The sequence below is a fragment of the Neodiprion lecontei genome, chromosome 5, assembly GCF_021901455.1.
Source record: "Neodiprion lecontei isolate iyNeoLeco1 chromosome 5, iyNeoLeco1.1, whole genome shotgun sequence".
Taxonomy (NCBI): Eukaryota; Metazoa; Arthropoda; class Insecta; order Hymenoptera; family Diprionidae; genus Neodiprion; species Neodiprion lecontei.
Window position 1 is genome coordinate 30,001,967 of NC_060264.1, and position 27,877 is coordinate 30,029,843.

General features: G+C 44.1%; 2 protein-coding genes across 6 annotated transcripts in view; one reads left to right on the top strand and one right to left on the bottom strand.

Annotated features, from left to right (window-relative positions):
- The window catches only part of LOC124294734, a 147,981-nt gene that overhangs the window by 59,883 nt on the left and 60,221 nt on the right, over positions 1-27,877 (bottom strand). The gene's annotated exons all lie outside the window — the stretch shown is intronic.
- Positions 12,613-26,197, top strand: LOC107221263 (homeobox protein OTX2-A). 5 transcript variants are annotated; one of them, XM_046741517.1, is made up of 7 exons: positions 12,613-13,235; positions 16,928-17,258; positions 18,572-18,723; positions 23,229-23,416; positions 25,195-25,315; positions 25,434-25,697; positions 25,843-26,197. In XM_046741517.1, exons 2-7 carry the CDS (start codon positions 17,003-17,005, stop codon positions 25,942-25,944), a joined length of 1,083 nt encoding a protein of 360 aa, XP_046597473.1. In that variant the 5' UTR covers positions 12,613-13,235; positions 16,928-17,002; the 3' UTR covers positions 25,945-26,197. The 5 variants fall into 5 exon arrangements, with proteins under 5 accessions (XP_046597473.1, XP_046597475.1, XP_015515672.1 ...); XM_046741519.1 differs by having other exon boundaries at positions 25,434-25,694; XM_015660186.2 differs by having other exon boundaries at positions 25,491-25,697.

The following is a 27,877-nucleotide window of genomic DNA, read 5'->3' on the forward strand; positions in this document are numbered from 1 at the left end:
TCGTGGAAGTGGGCCTCGTGGCTCCATTCTTCATGCGAAATAAAGCCCTTTTTCGAAATTTTTGGCACTTTCTTCAGCATTGCCGATGTTTTACGATATTTAAACAATCAATTTTGGTCAGGAAAACTGATTGAGCTTTTTCTGCGATCCTTAAACAATGCCTTGAAATTTTGTTTAAGGTTTTTGTAACCCATTTTTGAAGCACAATATCACTTTTGGAGTGAATTGGTGTGACCGTCTAGGGTTGAGAGACACTATTTTCTCTTATAGTTAGGTTGTAGAAAAATTTGCGCGGCTCTAAACGGTGGACGAGGACACTAATGTCACGCGAATAAACCCATAAACTGATATCGTCGGTTAGCAGAATAAGGTCGTTTGCATATCAAACGAGTTCATTTTATCTTCAAACAAATACTCGAATCAGCACGATCCTTAAACGAATGGTTTGAGCGATGAACTACACCTAATGTATCCCAATTCTGTCTTCCACACAACCGAGCCGTATTCTTTGAAACAGGGAATTGATTCCCTCAAAGCGTAAACCATAGTCGTATTACAGCTGGTGATCAGAAAACAGAGAAAATCTAGAATTTGAGCAACGATGCAACCGTTCACCGTGTACTCCGCAGACTTTGGTGTGGTTCTCAAGTCACGGTACCTGAGCAGCACCTTCTTTTGGCGCAAGAGGTCGAGGATGCTGAAGAGCGGTTTGATGATGAGAGGGTGGCGGTTCGGCGCGAGGCATAAGATCATTAGTCCGCTTATCTGTAATATGAAAGTCCTTCGACGGATCATTACCCCGACACAGGTGCGCAGTGCTAGGGGTGATCCCAGGAGTTTGGGAGTTTAGGGTCCATTCTGGTGGGTCGAATCGGGCACGGGCAAACAACAAAGGGTCGAGACTCCCTTGGCGAGTTATAATGACCGGCGAAACTACTCGGCATTCATTCCGCGACCCTGCTAATTGCCCCCGGTAGGTAGACCGGCCGGTGCTTTTGACGATTGGGCATCTAATCCACCGGTTAGCTTCGCGATGAAATTACCTAATTGGTAAAAGCACTTCGACTCTCTACCTTTCCCATCGCCGAAGTCGGGCAGCGTTCGGGAAATCGGGTTCTCCAATCCCTGATATACTCCTCTCCATGTTCCATGTCTATTTCACGCACTCCGTATACTTCTCACTTTCATCCGTGCCTCACCGTGTCCTGTCATGTTTTCCAACACATGGGTCACCATAAACATGCACACACACACACACTTTTTCTTCCTCCTTGCAATTTCAGTTCATCGTGCAGTTGCGCAAGTTCATCCGAACAGTAACGTCAGCTTTGCCACTTGCATGGGTTCGACTCCATACCATCGATATCTGGGGATCCACACTCCAAGTGTCGTCAAAGGTGTCACAGTTTCTAGGTCCCGAGTCAAGACTAGGAGAGTCAATGTGCTTCGATGTGCTCCACGCAACACAGTTCTGCATCCGATATACGGAGATGTTCGAGGTGCACGGCTTGGGCCACTGACACAGTGAACGGCACCGCGTCGCAGCTTACGGAAGCTCAGTGTTGTTATAATGGGATCCGGCTAAACGCAAGCCGATTTCAACTCTTCGTCTGCGCCTCCTACCGCCATTCGCACTGGGACCAGGTCAGGTTCAAGGTCAATACCTCGGGGTAGATTCAGGATAAGGTTGTCGACCTCGCTCGACGTGTCTGACGGTGGGATGATCTATGGTTTTTAACTTTTTTTTTTTTATCTCCTTTCGCGGGTTCTATTCTCGTCGCTTTTACCCAGAACGGAGACAAAAGTCGACGACTATGTTTCGGATGTTAAAAATGTCGCGTGGATAGTTCCGGTCCGCTCGGATTGCCAATTCCGATAACGAAGCGGGATGATCAAAGCGCGGCTGCGACTGGCTAAGTGGATTTAGGACTTCAATTTTTTTTCACCGATTGCTTAATAATCTAAAAGAGTACGACTCGACATCCAGAATCGAATGACGTGGAGCAGGAGGGCGCGTCGGGTATCAGGGGCCACGACAGCGTTAACAATTCGATTGAAAAATCAAATTCAAGTCGGCTGCTGACACTCTACGATCCTCCCCCGTCTTCGCTTTGATCTCAAATTCGCATTCACGGAATCGGGATTCTTGCGGTAACATTGCACGTAAACCCAGTCACGTGGCTAACTGGCTACCCTCCAACCCTTCGTTCTTTCTTGAATCAAAGTAATTCGGCTGCTCATCTCTTTGTCCTTGATGAAATTCAAAAGCTATTCGATTTTCTGTCACTTAACATCCACCTACGCGCTAAATCTTTGAAATGTATAACTACGACAGCTGGAATGCCGTTTTACCATTTCCATTGGATCGGAGTATCCGATTATCGAAATAAATATCTCAAATCCTGTTTCACATTGTAGTTGCAGCATTGGCGGTATTACTATCATAATAAAGAGGCCAGTTACTTTTATAATTAAAGAATTCATCGCGTGAATAGAACGAATCCAAAAAGATCTTTATAAATTTTGAACAAGGGCAGGAAAAGCAAACGGTCATAAAGGTCCAAAAATTGAAGCCTCGCTTTCCCGCGCCGACGAGCAAAGTTCACTTAGCAATTTCGACCTCGTTGATAGCGGGGCATTCGCATCGTGACTAGAAAGAGGCCACCACGTGTGTTTCCTACAGGATGGATATGAGCGGAAGTCGTCGGTCCATTTTTTAGGATTACGTAGATCCGCGCCGAATAGCCAGGAGACCCAGGTTTGGGGGTGACTCAAGGGGTGGTAGAATAGTAGGGGTATGTTTGGATAGAGGGATTCGAACAATGCGCTCGCGCGCCCCTTGACTTCCTGGCGGGCTCTCTGATCTCGCCCGTTCAACGGTGGTCCAGAAAACTGATGGTTCTGAGCATCACGTTGTAGGTATAATACACATATTTTATATATATATATATGCACATAAGAAAAAGAGCACTCTTTAAATGGGTGTCTAGACCAAAAATACGGAGATCCTTGTGAGCAGTATCTCAGGCTTGTTATAGATACAGATATACATATAACAGCTATTGTATACCGGATAAATATCAGTTACTGAATACTGAAGGATGGTGGAATTAATTGCTGCCCTTTTTCTGCACGAGCTGATCTCAATTTGGAAAACCTGTGTTGTACCTGACGCTTCAGCATCGGGTAGGTACAACACAGCGGGCAATCGACGATACTATCCTTGTGCTTATTGATCCGGGTATATCGTTTGGAAAGACTACGTTGTTTTTTTTTTTTTTTTTATCTCTCTCTCTCTCTATCTTTTTCTCGCGTACTTTTGAATACCATACCGAAGTGGGTATTCGATACTTCGATAAAAGAAGCAAAAAATAAAAAATAATTAATAGTACAAACGAAAAGCTTTGTCGGTTATGTATATATATGTGTTATACATCAAGCGTGAATTCAACGATCTATCGATCGTACCGCGTACAGTCAAGTGCATGCAATTTGGCCGGTAATGGTCGCTAATCCCTCACAGGAAAAACCAGTGCCTTTTACCTGGTCCAGTTCTTTGCGCCGGAGAGCGTCCCGACGGAATAACAAACTCAATAAGAAAAAAAAAAAACGTAGAACAAAACGAAAAAAAAAAAAAACGAAGAAGCCGCGTCGAGACGTGCGCAAGAGAGAGAGAGAGAAAGAGAGGATGCGGGGGCGGCACCGCGAGCTCGAGCTCCACAGAGTGGATGTATCCCGGTTGCGGGGAGCATCGCCGGTATGATGAAGGGCAAAGGGCGGAGGGGGAAGGAGCGGAGAGGGGAAGGTGGGGGGCGAAGGGACGCTACGGGACGCGGTCCTATAAATAATTAGCGAGCCTCCGCCGCTCTCCGGTCGACGGTCTGCGCCAGGCGGGCCGTAAGCGGCTTAACTTCCCGTCATCCCCGCGCGTCGCGAGCGTTGCGGAGACCGTAGCGCGCGGCTGTGGATACAACGAAGTCGGTACGCGCTGCGTCCTACGTCATGCGTCCTGCGTCCTACGCGTTGCGCGGTTACGCAGCGTACGCAGCGCTGCGTCGGGCAGCGCGTGCGCCAAGCCGGCGCGCTCTTCGCTAATTGATTTCGCTTCGGAAACTGTACGTACGTATGTAACTACGGACAACGAATCTGCGGAATTTTTCTTACCGATTACTTATAACGGAAGGTTGGATACGTCAGTGTCCCAATTTTGCTGAATGATTTCTGGGTATAAAGGATCAGGGACTGTCCTGACGGTGAGATTGAGAAATGAAACGCATTCGCGAAGAACGTGAGGACTGCGTCGATTTCGAAGTTGAACTCGTTGCATCTCGTTTAGGGTGTTTCCATAAATTACGCAATGCTGAAACCTGCATTTGTTGCAATCAACCTCTCCCCCCAAACTGAATGTGAAATAACATTTATCATTAATGACCCCGTTTCTTGAAAAAATTTAAAACTAATTATTGATAAGAGCATTCTTTCAATATTCTTTGAACACTTTACAGCGACAGTCAGTAAATTCTTCGTTTTAAAAGTAATTACATTAATAATCATATACGTTACACATATTTTTCAAGTTTGAAAAAACGCATTGTTGTACGAAAAATTATCGTTACTTAACGAAGATATCAACCCCCCCTCCCCCGGCGAGCGTGTTACGTAATTTATGGAAGCTCCCTCGTTACAAATCGTGAAAACAGCCATAGTGAATAAGAATTATGTATATTTGAAACGGGAATACTTTTTCTACAGATGCGCCAAGACCGTGACAAGATAAAGTGGATTTGAAACTTCAGAGTACCTGCAGTTCGAAAATAATTACCTAATAAAAATCTAGCACGCTGCGGGCCAACATTATCGTCATCGGTACGCAGGCCCGTGCGCTACAAAATCAGCGTGTTGTTGGCGCGCGGTCGAAGGTTCTCCGATACGTACGCAACCAACTTACGTTGCATGCACAACGCGCTATGCTAACTGGGTCGCGCCTGCGCCACGTGGCCTTCGGCAGGGGTTCCCCCTTCGATCATCGAGGATTAACTTCGAACGGCCAATGTACCAGCACTACCATTAACAGTCCAATGCGCTCATGGCCCGCCCGGAGAGCATCCCGACTGATTTTGACCGATCGCCAAATCAAACGGTCCATTAGCAGGTTTTTTTTTTCTTTTACTCTGATGCCATAACAATTGACAGAGAAAAAATTGAGGAATTTTGCGCAATAAGACAGGCAGATTTTCTCTTTAATTAGTAGAGCCTGATTTCATTTAATAAACTGAACATGAAATATTCAAATGAAGGTTATCCAAATACGTTCGTCATCATGTACGTTGAAATGAAGCTTGGTATCAATATACGTGTCATTGCTTCTGCATGACGTGAAAAAGGCTGACCGATGGTTAATCAGGGTGGTTCATTTTTGTACTTTTCTTTATTTAAGGTGCCACTCGACAAAATTTGTAACAAATACTGAAAAACAATTGTTGAAATATGTTTTATTTACTTTTATACGTAAACCTTACGGACTTATGTATGTATATTAGTTTATTTTTTTCGTATGGATATCCAATCAATCATTGTTCGTAAAAATCCGTACTGAAAACGAAATAGGAACATTAAGGTTATACAAAACCTGGTATCCAAATTTCTCCGAGACGATTACATATTACTTAAGTCCTGTTCTACACATAAAAATAAATAAAAATATTATAATACCAGACATTGGTAGCGACATCTAAATATTTTTCTGCCTCCTCCAGATCTTGCGATAAATTTATTTTATTCTCTTTATTTTTTTTTTTATTTCAGCATTTGTCAAAAATTTTTTGAGTGGCGCCTCTAAATAAAAAAAATAAATAAAAAAAACTTAAAAAATGAACAACTCTGATGGATAATGGGTAAAATATCTATAGGTTCGAACAGAAAACACGAGGTTAGATTTTTTCCGACCACTCCGTCTGATGCATCATACACTGCATCTACATTCCGAGTTCGTTTAACGCGTATCGTGATTAAACACAAGCTGGAGAAACACGCGTATGACGAGTATAAGGCGTTAGTGTTGGTGGGACATTGAGGAGGCGAGCGTGGCTAGAGATATAAAGTGAATCTCAGGTTTCCAGCAGTCTCTGGGGTCGAAAGAAACTCTACACCGAAGGACGCCGTCAGCGGGTGGCCCACGTGGCGGCTCGTCTAACCTAACCCATCGAGGAGCACTGGAGAACCGACTCGAGCCCAACTCGTGCATTAATGGCCTCGTAATAGCCTATTTGTGATCGCTAATAGCGTGTTCCCTCTCTACCCCCTTGGGAAATCTACCCTGGCATTCACTTCCAGCCCAGCTTTTCGGACGGCTCCTTTTGCCAACTGATAAAAGGCCGTCACCCTCCTCCCGATCCCCACCCGTCACTTTCACCGACTCTCTCGATCCAGCCTCTCTTGACACGCGCGTCTGCGCCCAACTTCATGCGTGATTCGCGTCTCTCGAGCCGGAAAAAACGTCGATGAAAATTGTATTTTGACAATAAATCTGAACCTGCATCGTGACATCAGAGTTCATGCTCAAGGTAATACGTCCGAAGAGGTCAGTTCGACCAAACTGTGCGAAATACGTACGCGGCGAAAACGTTTTTGCCAAAAATTGATCGACTTTGTCAATCCGTATAATCATGAGAAAAGCTTCTTTTTCTCAGCAGTCCATTTGTCACGGAGGAAGTTTTATTTTCTCTCCCTAAATCGCTACTGTATATCCTGATCGGTCACCGGAACTGTGGAGGTAAACGTCGTCACACGAGTTAGATGTCCAAATAGAGGGTGCAGGTTGGGTGGGTTAGTTACGGTCCAAGGCGACAGGTATCCGAATGTATCAGAATGCGGTAAAAGTCTCCCACGTATCCGGCGGAAGACCGAACGCAATAGGAGAATCGGGAAGCGCGTGAGAGGAAGACCAGGTTATATTCATCCCGCAGGACGACCCCTGGAACTCATATTACAGGACAATGGCGCTCGGGCAGGTAGCACTGCGGAGTCAGAGAATGAGGTTCCTCCTCCTGCAGCCGGACGCCGATTAAATTCTCGTTAGCAGGTCGGCCTCCTATAGCCTCCTATAGCCTTGCAGCCTCCGGACTTCAGGGTCCGGGCCCCGTGCCGTTCAGACTAACATAATAAATGTGAGAGAGCACCGGACACGTCGGACCGAAAGGAACTCCCTTCCCGTCTTACGCGATTTATTATACCCACTCATTCAGTCTTTGTCGTTCCGATATATATTTTTTTTAAACCAGGCTCAACCTGCTGTGAACGTATTTCCAGCTTAACTTATACCTACGACGATCTCACCCTCATACCGTTTCATCCGCGGCTTCACTGTCACTGTTCAAAACCACGCCGATAGTGCAGACTCTCCCAATCGTTCTATAAATGAACTTTCATATCTCACCAAATCACAGCATTCCTTTTTCCCGAATGAATAGCTATGTTATTAGTGGAATTCCTTCAACTGATGTGGGATTTTGGGACATTAGAGGAATTCCTTGGAATGACGGTAGAAACAGTTGGACGATTATGATAATCTCATCCAAAATCTAAAGCTGAGTAGCTTGAGTGATGAGACCAAAAGTGGGCCATCGGTACATTGAGTGACTGTTGTGGAACAGCAGTCAAGAGTTTATAGTCTGTACGTATATTAATCAAAATCATAGCGTCTTAAGCTAAATATGACCTAGCAAGAGAGCGATAATTCTATGTTAGGAGAGTATCATTTGATGTTTGAGGTGTTTTACCGTTAAGGAATTGCAGAATTGAGAAATTAGTTAAGGAAATATGAATCGCCAGCTAGCTTTGCGGAAGTCAATTTTCAGTCCACATTATCAAGTTGAAGAATTTATAGTCAGGAACGCAACGCTCAGCATATTTGTACGCGGAGATACTTTCATTCCTGTTGACTCAACGAAAAAAGAAGATGGCTGACTCCACTGTATACTTAGCTTAATGTGCCCTTCGGTGCTCTTCGCTTTCCGTATTACAGTGAATTAATTTCTTCACCCCGTCTCTCACGCTGTACCCCTTTTCACTTTTCTCGCAAATGATAGCCAGATCTGTTCACCACCATCTTCTATCTTCGATTTTCACTATTGAATTGGGCATATAAATGATGACTAGTGAGAAATTTCTACCTGGCCTGGGAATCGATTCTATAATTTCACTTTTCACATTTCCCACTATGCATCATTCTGATTGGGTTGCAAAGTTTAGTCGACCAATCAGGGAAGTGTGAAAAGTGAAATTACAGAATCGATTCCCTGGATCGAATTTACTAACCGGAGGGAAGGATCGAGTGACCGAACTCTCCAAGAAAGAAACTCGAAATTAGCATGCCTTTCACGAACGAATCCTTGTATCAACGAACGTTACGCACGTCGTCTTCGAAGCAACATAGATCAACGGTCAGACCATGGGCTCTCGCAGTGACAATCGCATCACCCTCGCGATCGATATCTTCCGGTCCCCGCGAGTATTACGGTGCAGAATGTTCTGAATGGACCCAGGATTGGGCCCGCCGCAGGGGCTCGTCGAGGAATACACACCCCCCGGCATTGTCTGGGATTTAAGTAAAATTACGTGAGCATCGGTAACAGACATCGTGACTACGATTCGAGCGTGGATTCGTCCGGCATCTATGCGTTCATCTCCCACCAACGATCGCACCAAAGTGAAAAGGCCGTAAGTCACGAGGAGGTTGAACGTAGTTTCATATTTTACTGTTCCATTGACTAGTTCAGAGTTCGGTTACCAATTGAACGATCAATCGGTAGGACTGACATTGATTCGATGGAATTGAAAAAAATAAACATCTGTTCCACGTACGGGCTCATATTGCTCGTGTGAACACCATTGGAAGATGGAACAAGGACCGAAGGATCGATTCAGTTTTGCGCCCTTGTGGTTCTGCGAGGGTATCCGCGTATTCCCAAAAGAAATCGACTTCGTCGTAGTTGGACACCTGTAGGTGGGCATAGATCCTTGTTGTGACTCGGCATCGAAGGTGGTGTGGCCAACGAAGATGACCAGCAAAATGGGCCGGGATGTAAAAAATGAAAGAAAGAGAAGGAAGAAGAGGAGTGGAGTGGAGAGTGAAAGAAGAACCGAAAAAAACAAATGCAAGTAAAAATTCTAGGAGCGCCATCGTGACACGCCCGCGTTTCTTATTCTTCATCTTCCTTCTTCGTCTTCGCTTCGGCTCATGTCTTGGACGTTTATTTTTCATGCGTACCATGCCCGTTGATTTTATCTGCGGAGACCCGATCAATCATAATCGCTGTGGGTATCAATAAACGGACAGTCGAAGCCACCGACCCTGAAGAGGCTAGATTCCCGAACTCCAACGAGCGACAAACGAGCCAGCGTATTTTGCTTCAAAAGCGAGATGATGAAGTAAAACACGGACCAGGGGGGGGGGGGGGCTGACAAAGGGCGAGAAGGGATACCTGTAACCACCATACGTTTTCGGTCTGACAACGAGGTCAGCCGCGTTGGCAGACCGCCGTCGTGGAATCTGCACGTCGTCTAATATCGATCCTAATTGACGGGCAGTCTGTATCAGTCTATTTGTAGCTTCCGTCGTTCTTTTTCATCCTGTAAAACAACCGTGTTATCAACATCCATCCCCCGTACCAGAACCGACGCCGACGCCGTGCATCGCCTCGGTCGACAGGAGCGAAAACTTCGCTAGGGCGTGGCTATCCACAGCCGAACCTCCTGCTCCCCGTTTTCTCTGAAGGTTGGCAAACTCGCGATGCTTCGTTCTGTCCACATCATTGCTATCACAGACGATATGACCGGCCTGCACTCATCAAGGCATTTCGGCAAGGATTAACGATACTTGGTAATAAGTGGCGGCGGGGTTTTTCCACGACTTTCCCTCCTCACCCTGATCCAGTGATGAAAACTTTGCAGCCGGCGATATCGTCGCTTCGAAATAATTTATCTGGTAGATGTAGAGACCAATGGTAGCCCATCGTTATCCAAAAGTTCAAAGTTAAATGAACAGAAAAAAGAAACCGTTCTGTTTCATCTTTTCTCACTCTGTTTGACTAACTCAGAACAATGTTTAGAATCAAAAGTATATTTTTTTTCTCAAACTCTCATTTTTTCTGAAATAATGTTCCAGTGGTTCACTGAAAACACATCCACAGCTCTTCCTGCATAATCCCACTAACTTACGAAGCATGATTTACTACGGATCTTCAAGCTGACTTACATATTCACAAAAACGAAAGATTAAAGCAAACAAGCGAAAGCGTGGTGCTCTCGTCATCCTGCATAATTCCCGTCCAGCTTGAGCTTACGTGTAACGTCATTGATAAGCTTGAGCAACCGTTTTCGTGTTACCGATGCGCTACCATAATACGCGTAAGGAAGAATCGACAGGAACGGTCCATGTCTGCATGGCGTTTAAAATACCTACCAATCATTGAACCCTACAATGACTCGGTAATTTATCCTCATTGGCTAGGCGTACTGTAAGCCACGCGTCAAGTTCCACATCTACTTCACGTCAATGATCAACGAGGCACCCTTCTCTCTTGGAGATTCAAGCAGAAGGGTGCAGTTGTACCAGTTGGAAGAATGATTCCGGATTTTGGATCTTCGATTTGAGAAACCGTCGGAGCTTGGCTAGTCACGGGACTCCCTGTATAAGTGTACATAAGAGAAGAGTGAGAGAGAGCTAGAGAAAGATTGAATGAGGGGGAGTAGCGGACGATGACTGGGGGTTATTTGCAGTGGCTGCCTTTTTTCGCTGCCTTTTTGTTCGAACAGTTTGTCGAACGGCTGAGCCGGCGCTGATCTTCGAGCTGAACTACATTTGGTATAAAACCTAGTCGCGTGGTTCGTATTAGCCGGTTTTCTATTTACTTTGGGCCGTGGTGAGGTGCACAAGGCCATCGGAAGACCGACTTAATACACGCTTACACATATCAAGCTCGACGGTAATGCGCGTTCAATGATCTCTTCGGGTCTGAACCGCAGTTCTCGCCGCTTTCTAACCAAAACAAACAGACGGAAAAAAAAATGGTTAATGTTCAACACGTACCGAAATGGAACCACTCGAAACTACATGAAGACTCATCAGGAACACGTTATACCAAAGTGATGATATCTCACTGGTTCATTAATAATGTCTTACTGTACTTGTGATCGCGACTGAAAATAGTAACATTACTAATTACCATTAACCATGAAAGTGAGAGGAAAATGACTGCTGGTCCCGGAAGACAGGATATAAGAGTGAAAAATGCTGGCGTGTGATTTGGCAGTTTTGACTTATCCAGAATTTCTAAGGTCGAATGAATACCTGATGACTTTACGAGCATCCAAAATACTCGACATTGTTTTCATACTTTATCATTATGTTCAAGATGAATTAATGCTTTTGCGGTCATTCGGTTTCGAGAGTTTAGAATTGGTAATGAATTTCGTCGGAAGTGCAGAAGAAATGAACTTTGATGATGCAATTACGATCGCATTCCGTAGGGTAATTTCGAAGCTGCTGAAATCAAGGTCTTCCTTTCATAAACACTGTTGCCGTTTGACAGCAGCCCAAGCGGGAAGAGGATCATGAGTTGATCTCGCGCCGCGTTGATCATCCGATCGTTTCCATTCTCTGCGCAGGGTTCGAGTCAATAGCTGGTTAAATTGGCCGAGTCGGTGAATGGGTGCAAAGTATAACGCCGGTGTATGTAGGTTTATAGAAGCAAGCCGGTCTTAGCTACGCTAATAGCATAGTAATGCTGGCTGATCTTTTCGGAATCCTGTAAGAGCATTAGCCGCGCTCTGGCACGTGAGCAAATTAAAGTGTTCCAAGCATACGTGTGTGTCGTACACATCGGTGACTACGCGTATAATATCGCACGTATCTATATCGGTGCGTTACACTGCCACAGTTATGCGTATGTATTTAGCAATCGGTGCAGAATGTTGTGACTGAAAACCAGCGTGATATTAAACTCTTTTCTTTTAGATACAAGGTGATCGATTTTAGGAAAGGAGAAGAAGATAAACCACACTTCCTTGGATTCCTCGATCCATGTACAAAAAGCGTCTTATTTTCTTTATGGAATCGGAACATGTGAAAGGAAGCTATTCGTTCATCGTTAGAAATCCTGATACGAGTCCTGCCGATGGCGGACTCATTGGAACACGATACGCCAAAGGCGATGGACCATTTGTCCGCCATGATGAAAGGGTCGTTAAGTAACAGGTACTGAGATTGCTGGTCCGAATATGTCGCGGTGGAATGCGTGGTCCAAGGAAATGCGAGGGGTAAGCTAACGAGCGGAGGTCCTTCAGCCTCCGTCGGTTTGGGACTTGAGAGCACAGCGCTAGTTCCTGGGACAAGTATTTCCGGAATCGGAGTCTACCAACCGCATACGTATAGTGAAGAGTGCGCAGTTGCCTTGATCGCAGTTGAGGCAACAGTGGGGAAATTGGTGGTCACCGATTGGTGCCCCACCGCTTTTGGCGCAGGCGCAGTCGCCGTTGGGAATTCCTTCCCCTCGCCCCTCTGGGCACGCCCTGAGCCAGTAGCTGACGCTGTTAGTGCCCCCACGCCCCAAACAACCCTCTGAAGAGAGAGCGTACCGTAACAAACTAAACTTCTCGTGAAAAGTTGAGCTGCTTCTACTACGCCCTACTGCTATTATAGCAGGCTCTGTCTCTCGTCCGTTTGTCCGTCTGTCCGTGTGTTGTTCGCTCGGTTTCGCCCGATCGCGCGTTCGCCCGTGCCCCGGTCTCGCGTACATACGTACCTACCACGCGGGGTAAAAGCCAGGATTAAGTAAGGCTAAGGAATAAAGACTCTACCTGCACCTATATACACTTCGGAAAGGCCGAAACGTTATCTCTGATAATTGTCTGTGCTGGTTATCCGATTCGACGAGTGCTTCGTTCCCGTTTCTTTATTTTCTTTATTACATTTCCTTTCGTCAGTTTTGTTTTCTGTGACTTCTCCGTGGACCTCCTTTATTCGGCAATTATCACCCTTGAGTGGATTCCGGATTTGTGATACTGTGCGCCACTCACCGCATCGCCGCAAGAACTCAAACCCCAAGATACTGGATACTCATGCAACAAACTATTCGCACTAAAACCCAAGCACAACGATCCAGGATTACCAAGCTTCACACCTTCGTCCAATTTCTACTGCACTGAAGCTGACTGATCACGGAGAACGAACATAGGTAGGTTGTTTCACGTACTCGGTTTATACATCAAAAATGTTACAGTGGTTACTCGGTTCCTTGATTGTTCACCCTAAGACAACATCTCGGTTAATTCGCTCTTGTTAACAATTCACACGCGAATCCACAACAGCGTTGTTCTGCACTTGGCACATTAATTGTAAGTAGGTATGTATCCATTCGACGTCGGGTTATCGTGATGTTTGGTGAACCGTCGGTCAAGTTCAAGTCGCATCCGCAGCCTCCTGGTTGACGGCAAGGGACGACCGTCTCGCGGTAGCTCGCGCGCGAATTAGGTACGTGATTGCAACAGCAGCAGTAGTAGCAGCAGCAGCGGAGCCGAGGAAAGCGGAGGCAGGACTCGGGGCGCTATCCGGCAGAATAATCTGCTTACGGTAATCTTCTTGGATTGCCCCTGCTACGCTCTTCCTGCCTCTCCCTTACGGTTCTCGCGGTGGACAACCGGCCAAGAACCGGGACAGTCGCCTCGGTTCCATCCACCGTCGCAATGTCGTATGGACTACCTGAACCAGGACGCATTTGGAGAAGTAGTGAGAAGAAGAAGAAGAAGAAGAAGAAGAAGAAGAAGAAGAAGAAGAAGAAGAAGAAGAAGAAGAAGACGAAGAAGAGGAAGCCTGAAGAGAATAGGAATTAGAAATTCGGTACCGAAATCAATCGCGGCGAGGATTGTCACCTACGTGAAGGTGACGAAGGTCCGTTGGAGGCGCGTCGGAACAGAGGATTTACTTGGCTCTACAAGACTCGGGAATACTTGGAGAGTTTATGCTTATGAGACGCCCGACGACGTTTGGAAGGCCGAAGCTCCGCGAGGATCGAGGCGCGATCCCATATCTCGGGTGGATGGTTTCTAAAAGAACCAGCTGAAGGAGGCTTTGCTAGACGAAACTGACTCGACCACCCAGTTTGGGGGCAAAACCGAGCCGCGTTCATGATCGTTCGAGTCCTATATCCTCGTCCTCGTTCGCGTGCGAACAAAAAACCCAGCGAAATTGGCTCCGACGGAATTACAATGTGCCGTACGGACAACAACGTTCCAGGATCTCGAACCCTGCGTGCATCTGTGTGCCAGGTATACATAGATATCTTATGTATACGTTATATACAACTCGGTGCCGTTTCCATAGGAATTAAGTTTTACGCTCAATGGATCCGCAACAACGGGGTATGAGTTCAAATTGCATTCAATTCCCTTGGGGTATTAAAAAGAATTGTTCGGATTTAAGGTGGTATACATGGGGATCGAAATACATAGGTTACGGTCTATTAAAAATCTCGCAGTCCGTTCGTTCGTCTTCTCCTTACCGTCGGTACCACGGAAGAGAGAAAAATCCGTTCGGGTACGGTATGAATAGTTTCGTTGTTGTCCTGTAAGAGATAATAGTAGTTCTCAGAATCATTTGACGTCTGGTTCAAACCGAACCCGCATACATTGTACTGAAAAAGATAAAAAAAAAAGAAAAAATAATAAACAAATAAAATAAACATTCAAACGCCCATAAAGCATGAAGACGATGAAAGGTAACATGCAACAAAAAAGAAAAAGGAAACATGATTGCACATAGCGAGTTTAAATTATTGTTGTGGGCAGTTAGTTATCGAAAAATGTTCGCAGTCGAAATCAAGGATGCCATGGCTGTGCATAGGGAACGCAGACTCGACTGATCACCCTGCGTAGCTACACCCACGCCTCCACCCACTCGATGATTTAATACCTACGGCAGCCCAGCTTACGCGGGAGCACGGTGCAACTCGACTTTCTTGAGCATCCTCGAGTAACAATGCATGCTCGTTGAGCAAACACTCGCGAAAACAATGTGCGGTTCTACACTAGTCCGGGAGTCTTTACTGACGGGAGGGGCCGACAGGTACCTCTCGGTTTTTCCAATAACCACGAACGTCGGTGTCCGCGTGTATGGTGCAGAATCGAAGAATCATTCTTCGGTAATGATATCGGACCGACGGTAGTGGACGATCAGTGTCCCATCATGCTTTGGTGATCCATAAGTCAGCACGCCACGATCCACGCCGTGGTCATCGAGGCGTGATGTCAGGCCACATCATGGCAATAACAGAGATTTAGGAGTCGTTAGCCCGTTGGTCCAGATACACTCGACGCGTACTCGTTCATTGGCAACAAAAAGAGTGTTTGCGGTTGGGTCTCGGCGGGGGAGCAGGCTGGCTGAAAGTGGAATCGATTGATCGGTGAGAGGTGCTCGTCGAGTCGAGACCGAAAGAAACGACCCAGAGAAGGTCCAGTGAACGGGGAGAAGAGAGACCCTCGAAGGATTTTCAAGAGCCAATCCTTGAGGCCCGCCCCACGGTAGCTTGTAGCAAGTGTAGGAGGAGGACCAGGATCGGAAAGAGAGGCGAGATGCTGGGGGGTTTGCGAAAAAATAAAGGGCAGCTCGCGCCTCGCCGATTTCACGGTTACCGCACAAGAGAGAACTGAAGCACCACTTCCTGCCATCGCGTTCCCTAATTCCTTCTGTCGAGTTTTTAATATAACCGACCAAGGCAAAGAGAGACTGTGCCGCGGCCCACACGAGTGCCCGAAGAACAATACTTTATTAAAAAGGGGGACCGCAACTTCAACATCGACTTCACCATTTACAGTCCGCCTACCTTTACACTTTGTACAAAACAAACCATGCGTGGTTTATTGCTAGAATCACGACTCGCGCCCCTGCGTTGCTTGGTGCACACATCTGTACCCACTGCTTGGCTACCACCATTCGTTGCGTGGTCTGTTCGTATCGGTCCAACAAAACGTCGTCACACGATCTTTACGATCTCTACAAAGTCCAAGTCGTGGATGAGGAACTATGTTGCAGAAGACATTTTTCATTTGTACCCGTTGATATCTGGGTATTTCGATACCTTCCGAAGGATTTGCAGCATTTAACGATATTCCCATGTTGAGAACAGTACCAATCGATGGTCTTGTTCAAGTCCGATTTTGTCCAAGCTTGTTCGCACTTTCAATGGTCGTGTTGTCGTAAAGCTTCTAGAAAGAGACAAGAAAAATGTGGACGTAACGATATCGGAATGCGACGGGTGTTGATTGAAGGAACGGCGAATGCAAATGAAAGTAATTAAAGTGATCCGAAACACGTGTGCGACGTCTGAAAGCCGACATGAGAGGTCTGCCGGACATCTGTGTCGGGAGAAAAAAATGTGATAGCTGGCCTCATTGCGTCTTACAGGTGTTCGGTCGAGGTATCGAGTGCCTGTATGGTAGCGCTACGTCACATATTCTCATATAATTTCGTTGCATCCTGAAACGGAGGTGGGAAAGCAGATGCAGTCGATACGGAGCCAGAACCCAGGAGCGAGATGGCGTCGTCGGCGAAGATCCACTCCGAGTAAATATCTATGTTGGAAAAATAGCGTTTCGACTTCGTAACCGGAGAGGATAAAGCCCGGATCAAGCGCGTCCGGGACGCGGGGCGCTGCATCCACCGCGCCAAAGCTGAGGAATCGTGTTGCAAGTCGGGGATTATCCTGCGTCGGGCATCGCAGCTGCCATTCGTGCCAACGACGACCAACTGCCCGCGTGATCCTCGCTCTAAAATCGCCCCCCAGGCGTGCCCCAAACTCTAAACGTATCTCAAAAACGGCGCCCAAAACCCGCTAAACCACTAAACCGCTATCTCTGACTAAAGATTTCCCAGTTCCAGGGCGGGACGTCGAGCTCGCCGACGTCTCTGTGACTGGGCTGACAACGGGGACCGGAAGTGGCGGTGGTGATGTGGCCCAACAGCCTCGGCGGGGGGGCAGGTTGCGCCGGGGGCGGAGGCGGCGCCGATCTCGGTGGACTCGCCTCGTCCACCGCCTCGGCCACCGACTTGTTCGGTCCCGCGGGCTTTGGGGCCTCAGCCGCCGGGCCTTACGGGGCCCTGAAGACCAACCCTTACGTCAGCGCCCTGGGTATGCCGCCGATCGAGGCCCTCCACACCAGCATTGGCTACCCCGGTTGCACAACCGCCGGTGAGTCCTACTACTGTGAGTGCCGAATTTCAGCCCTACTAATTTCATCCTCAAACATGTCATTTTATACACGCGCTGTAATGTTTAAACAATGTAGGGGTTGTGCCTAGTCATGAGGCCGAGAAAAACGTTTTTTCAAGGATTTTTCACGAAGAGACGTATCGATTTGTTGATATAAAAATTTGAATACATATTGGGGGGTAACATTTAACTTTGTTCTGATATTTTTTATTTGTAAAGATTATAATTTCTAAAGCTGCTATAGTCGATCTCTGGGAGCACCGCTAAAAACAGGCGTCTTGCGGTGAGCAAGATATCTTCGGACTAAATCGTCCGAAATAAGAAAACAAAAACGACTTACTTAATATAAGGCATTATTTGGTCTTTGGTCGAAGGAATAAGCAAAATATTAATTGTTAACAAAACGGCGTGTTTTGAAAAAAAAAATCGATCTTCCATAGAAATCCACGCCTTAATTTGTTTATAAAATGTAAAATATTTACTGTCGAGAAAAAAGCTTCGATCACTGACTTTGATAACGTAGTTTTGAGAAAAACGCGTTCAAACTTTCACAAGCACTTTCAAACGCTTCGGGGCGTTTTTGCAAATGTGCGCGTAACTTCGACAACGTTTGTCGGATCGACGTGAAATTTTTTGTGCGTATACTCGAATATATGTAGGTACTTTACGAAAATGAAATTAACAAAAATTCGATTTCTAAAAAACCGTGACTATGTATAACCCCTCAATACCTAGGTGGCATTACAACGATAAGCAGCGTCCGTTTACCTGACGGCTGATCCCTACAGTAATTGCAGTAATTCACCCGCCACGGGCATTTTAGCCGACACCCTAGCCGACGATCGCTCGTCTGATTTTATCTGATCGTTATCTCGCGTCTTTTCGCTTCCATGTCTGTATAATAAATCGCTGACATCCAGGGATATTTATACGCGTCGATTCGTATCGGTGACGAAGCAGTGAACCATTTAGTCCGTATCGTTCCTTCTACCCTTTTGCTTTGGTTTTTAATCTTGATGCCAATTAACGTCGGAAAATCGACTTCTTTATAATTGTGTGTTCTTATCTTTTTGATGTCGAAGCTTCGTTAGTAGTCACGAGTACTGGCGGTGATCAGCCGTTGGGTAGCCTGATACAGATCATTAATCACGATAGTAAGTATCGTCGCGAAATTTTGATGGTGCACTCGTACCGACATAACTATGACGATAATTGGCGCGATACAGATTCAGAGAAACACGTTTTCAAGTAGACAACTGCTCACCTTTTTCCAACTCACTCTCATTCGTGATTCGTCATTTCTGAAGGTAACCCTCGAAAGCAGCGACGGGAACGAACGACGTTCACAAGGGCTCAGCTGGACGTGCTCGAGGGATTATTTTCGAAAACTAGGTATCCGGATATTTTCATGCGCGAGGAAGTCGCCCTCAAGATCAATCTACCAGAGTCAAGAGTTCAGGTTCGTATTCAACTTTCATAAATCCAGTGGAACGTATCATTTTTCTACGTAGAAACGTTTTTCCCAAGACACGAATACACAGTTTCTCGAACATTGATTAGAATCGCAATAATTTCCGTCTTCCAGGAATGAATTCCTGGGTAAACTAACATCTCTACAATCCACTGTCGGAATTCGACGCGCTTTTCTTAATCCTAAAATACAAATATAATATCCCTACTTTACATTATTTTCGCACGAAGCTTCACAGACTGTTTCACATAGCTCAGTCTTCGCACATCGATGCAACCAAAAAATCGCAATTCGAGTGTTAAGAAAATTTTTAGCGGTCATCCCGCCACGTACATACAGAGATGAAAGCTCGACGCAAAGCCTGCACTGACCTTTGATCTGAAAATTGACTTTCGTTCCAATTAAGCTCAGAAAATATCGAAAGGTTGATCGGAGGTAATCTTGGTAGGATATTTTGAACCCTGAAGGAAAGAACGTGACGCCGTGGCCTCTTCGACACGATTCAACAACGATTGTCGGATTCGCGCGTCCTTACGTATTTAGATAAAGATAAAACGAGATGCGTATTAGCTCGGTGAGATTAGAACCTTAGGCACACCCCGCGCAAACATATCACAGAGGCGTAAGCACAGTAGCCGTGTGTGTACAACGGCACGTGGCACTCATCGATTCGCCATTCCCAGTCGCCGGGAGCTAACTCGATTATCCTGTTAGGTCGCGTTAGAGGAATACCAACCACGCGACGGTCAATAAGGGGCCAGAAATAGGTGCGGGAATCTTTCTCAGCTTGGACGATTCTCGAGTAGGTACTGCACGATGCGTGCACCATGCGGCGTGCAAACGTCGCGCCGGGGATCCTAGAACAAACAAATATCCATCGCCTCATCAGCGACTCGATGCCCGAATTCAGCGTTGCCGACACTGAGAATAATTTCATTTGTTACGGTAACTAGAGAAATTGAGCAAATCAGATGTCGTTGAAAAAACTGTTTGAATATTTGTTGGAATTACGAAAAACGAGGTACGCCTAATCATTTTGCGCTATCGTCGATCCTTTTTTGCTAATTGCAACGCAAAATCAGTTTCTGAGGTTTACTCTACTTTTTTAGTTAAACAACGCTTTAACGTCAATTTATTCTTGCACGAGCGTTAAATTTTCGCAACAGTTGCAAGAAAATATAGGTTCACAGCGATCGTAATGAGAAAGAATAGTAACGGATACCAGACTTTCCGGTAACAGCTAGAAAACTAATTTTCATTTTCTACCTAGAACTATATTTTTCGATTGTGGTAAAAAATGAAAATAGTTGAGGACTGAGCGGTAACCGGAAATAAAAATTTCTCTCAGTCCACAATAATATACTTCATTTCTTAGTATAGAGATATTAGGAACTTTTTAATATTTAGGACCACCACCAGCTTGTGAGACAAGATCGTTTGAAAATTTCCGACGGTATCTAATCGGTGCATAATTGGTTTCTCAGGAACCTCACAATTGGCTGATTTTTAGTTTGTTGTTTCGATTTCACAGAGCATATTTAGAGACTTCGCTATCAGTCTTGAGATTTCGTCAGACGTCTTCAGATTAATTATCTTCAGATTCCGGCATAAGCGACAACATTTCTTAATAAGAAGAAAACTTTTTTTTCTACTCATTGAACGGACTCTAATTTCTTTAGATTTAAAGAAATTTCTTCAGGGTTGGCAACGCTGTCAGCGTGATCTGTGCCAAGTCGATGCATTCGTATCGCAATTCCAAGGATCTCCTTAATGACGTAGATGATTAGTTATTGGCTTTGGAAACGCAGGCTGGTCGGTTCACAGAGTTCTAACTGTGTATCCCCTCACGCACATATACTTCCAAGAATTCACCATCTCAAGCACCTTCCCATAAACCTCGTAACTTTCCATCTCCAAGTGTTTTTATCCTCAGTCACACTTTCAAATCATCTCATACGTAACTCCAAATCTGCTTTTTTTTCTACACTCAACTTAAACTCCGCATCCTTTGCACATTTTTTTCTTCATCCTCATCCGTAACGAAGTCATCTTAATACCGAACGCAGGCACTCCGCAAACTGTAATCTAATCTAATCAAGCTTTCCCGTAATTCTCATCAACATCACATCTTGCTTGTTGTAAAAATATACAGTTTGTTAAATTATCGTTATCGCGCCTCAATTTCCGCGCACAAGAAAATTACCTGCGACTTAGCTGGCGTTCGTAAAGGTGCCTAATCGTAAGTCGGCTTTCAGTTTAGGGACTTGACCAAGAACACAAGCTCTGGGCGAGTTTGAACATGTTTTCATACTCGCCGATGATGCGCTTCCCTGCACTTTGCCGGAAATTACGTGCGATCTACGTGATATAGAGAAACGCCAAACGTGAACACGGGGAAAGCCGAGTTTCGTTACGAAAAATTAGGTTGCCTGTGACGCCGATCGCACAGGAACCGTGCTACGTGCAGAAATCTATAGCGCCAAGTTCTCTGTTCGACTTTTACCATTAGCACAAAGGCCAGGTGCAGGGAAGAGGTAAAGAGGTCCTGGTCTCTCAGTGGCAACTGATGAGCCCACGATATGCAGCGACACGAATCCCACGAATTTTCTACCCTGCCGTCAATGCGCTCGCTTTCGGTAGCCATAAAAACCCGCCGTTTTGGCATCCCGTCCGTCGTTGCGGCAACCTTCGAGCAAAAGTCAGGGGAACTTGAAATTCTCTCCGTGAATTACGAAGGCTTCCGGTAACGTCTCGCAGTGAAAGTAATTTAAAATCATTGCAGTCGGAGACTGGCAGTGCTTTTCCAGGGTTCGTACGCTTTTTAGAACACGAAATTTCCTGACTTTTCCAGGTGTTCCAGCCTGAAAATGGGATTTTTTTCAGCAACCTTCCAAGATGTATACCGCTGATTAATGACAATTTTTTTGCACATCAATACTAATACCTTCAATATTACCTAGTAATTAATTTACTGTCCGACTACTAATTTACAAACAACAACCAGCGATTTTCAGTGAAAAAAAAAACGAAAGGAGGTTTCATATCAAGTAATGTACGTGAAAGAACGAGTTTATTTCTTCAAGAAACATAAAATTCCAATCTTATTTTCGAAATTCCCTGACTTTTCCCTGCTGTAAGAAACTCCCAGAGTTTTCCAGGTTTTCCCTGTGCGTACGAATCCTGTTTTCCGAACCAAGTCTATCTGGTTCTGTGGTTTTTCTCCCAGGAACATGTGCGCTGAGAGAAATTTTTAGTTCCGGTTACCGCTCAGTCCTTAACTATTTTCATTTTTCACCACAATCGAAAAATATACTTCCAGGTAGAAAATGAAATCAGTTTTCTGGCTGTTACCGGAAAGTCTGATATCCGTTGCTATTCTTTCTCATTACGATCGCTGTTGCTATATTTTCTTGCAACTGTTGCGAAAATTTAACGCTCGTGCAAGAATAAATTGACGTTAAAGCCTTGTTTAACTAAAAAAGTAGAGTAAACCACAGAAACTGATTTTGCGTTGCAATAAACAAAAAAGGATCGACGATAGCGCAAAATGTTTACGCGTACGTCGTTTCTCGTAATTCCAACAAATATTCAAACAGTTTTTTCAACGATACCTGTTTAACTCAATTTTTCTAGTCACCGTATCAAACGAAATCTTTTCCCAGTGTGACCATTTTCCCGCATCCAATTGCTGTACGGTTCGATTCGCGTGGAAACTATCGTTGCTTCGACGAGTTTATGGGGAAAGTGCATTTTACACGCGATGTGCTGGGATTTTCGGCTCGTTTCACCCCTCCCCGCCCCGTGGGTGAGGAGGGGTTGGGTATCAGGGTAGCCGGGCAGCCTCGCGATAGTAGAAGAACGCCGAGGCCGTGTCGTCGTTCCCCAGCGACAGAAAATCCCGAGAAACCTAAGCTCACCTCCGCGTAACATTGATCGCACGGGGCTTCGCAGCGGCTCTCTGTCTGCGGTCCTGGGGAAAGCCGAGCCGCGTTCTCAACTTAAATTTTCTAACAAAATCAAACGCTCGGTGTTCACGATTTGGCAGAACGTGTTTAAACCGTGGATTTGCGTAAATTTGACGAATGAAGGATTCGAGGCCACGCGGTGAAACGGAGACGACGTTTCGAGTCCATCTGGAAATTCACAACGTTCAAAATCGTTATTTATCAGGCTTGACGGCGCAACGTAGGTATACAAAACACCTCGACGAAGACCCGCGCGCAAGCTTTCGACTCTTCTGCGTACAGCTTTAAGCGCATTAAACTTCGCCTCGCGCGATTTTCCCGAAACAAAAGAGCGTCGAGATTCTCTCACCTGCCAAACACCGTGAACCGGATGTATAACAACACAAAATTACCCGTCGCTGAATGTTCACTCGAAGTGAGAAACCAAGGATGATATCCCTAGACTTCCTGTTCGGATTTTCACAACTCTTTCGATAACGTCGTTCGAAACGATTGCGGTGAACAACGAGTCGTCTTCGTGTTTTTTAGGTATGGTTCAAGAACCGTAGGGCAAAATGCAGACAGCAGCAGAAGCAGCAGCAACAGCAACAGGAAAAAACACCGAGGTCGAAAAAACCTTCCTCTAATACAGGCAACAATCCTCCCGCCGGAAAAACACCCTCTATTACTGCCGCAACACCCGCCCCTGCTGCCGTTGTTCCAGCCACAACGCCACTGTGAGTAAAACTATCACGCCTCGTAATTTGAAAACTGAGAAAGCACAAAATTAATCAAAAAAAATCAACATGCATTTCTATAACAACGAACAAAGACATCTATTTTTATTTTTAGATTTTTTTTTTTTACGAAAATTAATACACTTGGAGCAATTCGAGTTTGGGGGCTTTATTATTTACAGTTTTGAGAACGTTGTGTCATTTTTTCATTTAAATTGACAACGAAATGGCGGCAAAGCGCATATAAGCAGCGAACGACTACGAACTGGAGGGCTTTTGCGGTGGCGCATCTCCCGACATCACTGACTGTCCAACTTGTAGCAGATGGAAAATTTTTTCGAGTCAAAAACACCTTTTCGGATTCGATCTCATAGCCCGAATGTTGAGAAAAGAAAATTCGAATTTATACAATTACGAACAAAGCAATGTTGAAAGAATCTTATAAAAAAATTTTAGGATTGAAATTTAAAAATCTTGACACAAGCTCGAAGCAATGAACAAGTTTCAAAGATTGTGTCCAGATTTCAAGTCGATTGGATAAAAATTGAACCGAGGAATCTGCGCCATCGGATTAAAAACGTTGTCGTTTGCTACTTGTATGCACCATGTAGCCGTTTCGTTATTAATTTCAATAAAAATATTCTAAAATTTTCTTCAAACTACGAATAGAATAAAGCCCTCGAACTCAAATTGCTCCAAGTGTTTTCATTTTCTTAAGAAAAAAAAAAAAAAATCCCAAAAATATGTATGATTTTAGACCGTCCAAACTGTGTCCCTCACCTTAATCACAAGAAATTAATAGAGTGGTAGATGAAAATTGAGGAATTATCATTCCTCAAAATAAGTAAACTTTTCTAATATATAGTCCAAGTCGATCATCCGTCGGACTTTGAACCCTCAGGCTCTCCGACTCTTAATTAAAGTGTTAGCTTGTATAACGGTAGAACCATAAGAAAAAGCTTTTCCGAACCGTTGGAGCTTTTCGTAATTGAAATCATCGTACCAACGTTGAACCGGAAAGCTCTCGCCAATGGTGTTTTGGCTAAAAAATTATTCGCTGGTAGCAAAAATTCGGAAAGCCCGAAGCTTCGTTCATATCGGTGATATTTCATCTTGGCTTTTGTAACAACACGCTTCTCGAATATGGACAGCCATACTTAACTACCCCATTTGCCAAAGTCAACCAAGTCTACCGTGTATCATCTGACCAACGCTTTTTACCAATCCTAATAAAACGATGAACCTTTACTCAATTTCACCCCAATTTTGCGATTACTTGATCATTCAAGACCGCGAGGATTTTCGAATTTTACTTTTCCTCCCTCTCCTTGTATCTTCGTTTTATCGATAATCATCGTTCGCCTGAATACAACCGTCACACAAGCTTCAGCAATTAACCCTTCAACGGCCAAGTCTCCTTTCCGGGTGAAAAAAATCATTAATCTTAATAAAACTGTCTGAAAATTTACAGTTTTTAAAAACAGCGTTCTTCAATTATCATGCCTAAATAAATAGATTTTTCAAATGAAATTATTCCGTGAAAACTTTCTTTCGCGTGCGTTACTATTTTTCAAATGATTTCAGGACTTTTAAATTTAAATTGAAGAAGAAAATAATAAAAAAAAAAAACAACAACAACTGTTTCGTCATCGTAGTAAATATGCTTCAACGGTAATCGAAGGGTTAATTTGAGTGTGAGACCAAAAAAAAAAAGAGAAAAAAACTTCAGAAAATGTACAGGACAAGAAAAACTGACTAAAACAAATAAACTATTGTAGAAGTGGAGGTACCAGCGGTTCGGCGGCAAGTTCACCAGCGCTTTTGAGGGACTCGCCACAATACAAGCCTGCCGGAGGTGCAACGAGTCTGCTTCTAGCCGCTAGTACAACTCCGCCAAGTGTGAGTCGTCGTCCCGAAAAATTTCATACAATTATAAAATAAGTTTGAATTAGCAAACAGCTAAAACATGGTAAAATCAGTGAACCATTTCTCACGGGTTCTCTCGACTTTCTCCCAGGACTCCGGTGCCTTTCGTTCATGGACTAGCCAGGACTCACTAGGCTTTCCATTTCAGTTGGGCGGCACGGTTTACAGCAGCGGCGGAAGCAGCAGCAGTATTTGGAGTCCTGCGGTAACGGAAGGCGGGGGTGGATTTCCCGGTGATCACCAAAGACTGGCATGGACAACGACGGCGAGTCAGCAACAGTGTTACCAGAACTACTCGTCCTACTACACGAACATGGACTACCTGTCACCGGCGCCGCACCAGCTGAACGTGGTAGTAAGTCAGCTCTGACCTTTGGCTTTCGTTTGGTTTCGATAATACTTCAATTACATGCGATTTCCCTATAGCCAGAGGAGCGGTCTTGTAACGATAGAATCAGACGAAACGGAGGCTGTTTAATTAAAGACTTTCCGTTTCCTAGGATGGGGGCGGCAGCGGTTTGGACACAACTTGGAGCAAAACGAGGGACGAAAGCGCCTCGTCTTGGTTTTATAACAGCGCCGGTTGGGGTGATCGGAAGTGAATTTCGGCCTAACATCCGGCTCTGGGTACTACGAGGAAGGCCCAGACACCTACATATCATCGACAATATATTGAAACTCACGCGATCCGAACAAGATATTAACTTTGACGACGGGTAAGAACGAAGGACGGTTTACATTTATGTGAGAGAAACAAAATTTACAACAAATCAAATGACAAAAACAAAATAACACGAGAGAGAGAGAGAGAGAGAGAGAGAGAGAGAGAGAGAGAGAGAGAGAGAGAGAGAGAGAGAGAGAGAAATTAACGAAACGCGACTGGGACGAAACTAGACATATCTCCAAAACACAAAAGCGTTCTTTCCTTCGATTTTTCATTTTTACCAATCAACTCGAGACGTATAATAATATGTTGATATAATAAGACGTATTGATGCGGTTAAACCAGATTTTCATTTACCACTAAGTGTCATTATTCACGCGAAAAATGATCGAAAAGAATATAGAGTACTAATGACGTAAAATTTACGAACGCTACGTGTAACACACAACATTGAGCGAAGGCATAGCCGGAGGAAAAAAAGAAAAATCGAAAATTAAAAATATATATATATATATATACATATACATATATAAATAAATATAAATAAATGAATATACATATAAAAGAATATATTAATGTAAATATTATATGAATTACTATTATTATTATTATTATTATTATTATTATTATTATTACTGTCATAAGTCAGATATATGTATTATAGGTAAGGTAATTTAATTGAAAAAAAAAGAAAGAAAAAAACAATTTCAAACCAGAATTATCATGTTTGTAAAATGATTAGCTTTTATTAAGAAACTACGTGCATAGTATATATATATATATAGTGTATAGGAAGTTAGATCGTATAAAATGTACCGATCACCGTATAAATTAACGCACTCGACGAACAAAAAAAAAAAAAAAAAATATCTTTCAATCAATTAAGTCTAAAGAAGCGATTTCTTTGCTTTGGAGAGTGAAAAAATCGCAAAGAAAACAACGATTTTTGTTTCACGGTAATTTACAGACATATTACCGAGGAGAATTTAGCATAAAACATAGCGGGGTCTGTGTATTAAAGTACGATTGTATTATACGTAAAATGTGAATCTGTCATTCTAAATATAACAATTATCAGATGCATTCATCGAATCTATACCATCACTCTGACAAGATAACGAACGGAATGAATAAATGAATGATTAAAATTTTACCGGTATTATGATGTACGTAGAAATTACTAGAAACGAATTAAGTTGTTCGTATAATTGTATTATCCAATGTCGCTGATTATAGATCAAATGAATCATCTTCCCTGCCTAATGCGTAAGACGAGAGAATATAACATTAAACGTGCACGAATTTTAAAGAAAAAGAGGAGGGTGAAAAAACAAAAAAAAAAACAAAAAAATGTATCCGAAAAATCATTAAATAAGTAAATAAAAACCGTAGAGGTATCATGTAAGTATGTGACTGTTTAGATTGTTATTATAATAATAATATTAACTAACAATAATGACGACGATGATGATGATGACGGTGAATGTGAGAACGGCGTCATCGAACGAACACAACGACGTTACGAGATACATACACATTTGTCATTACGTCATGTATGAATTAATATATCAAATTTGAACTGTGTATTGAATTGTTGTACCTATACGTTCCGTGTGGTTAAGTATGCAATTTGTTGTTCATTTGTTATCAATACTAAACACTACGATATTTCCCCATTATATGTACACATTTTAGAATTTCATTAGCCGCTGGAAGCTTTTTTCTCCGGTTCATCGGTCGTCGTATTGACTGCAAATTCTGTTCTCGTCATCTCTTTCTGATCATGTTTAAATTATGCTCTGCGGGCTACCGAACAATTTTTCACAGCAACGAACAAAACGAATAAGAAAATCGGAAAAAGTTCAGCTCTT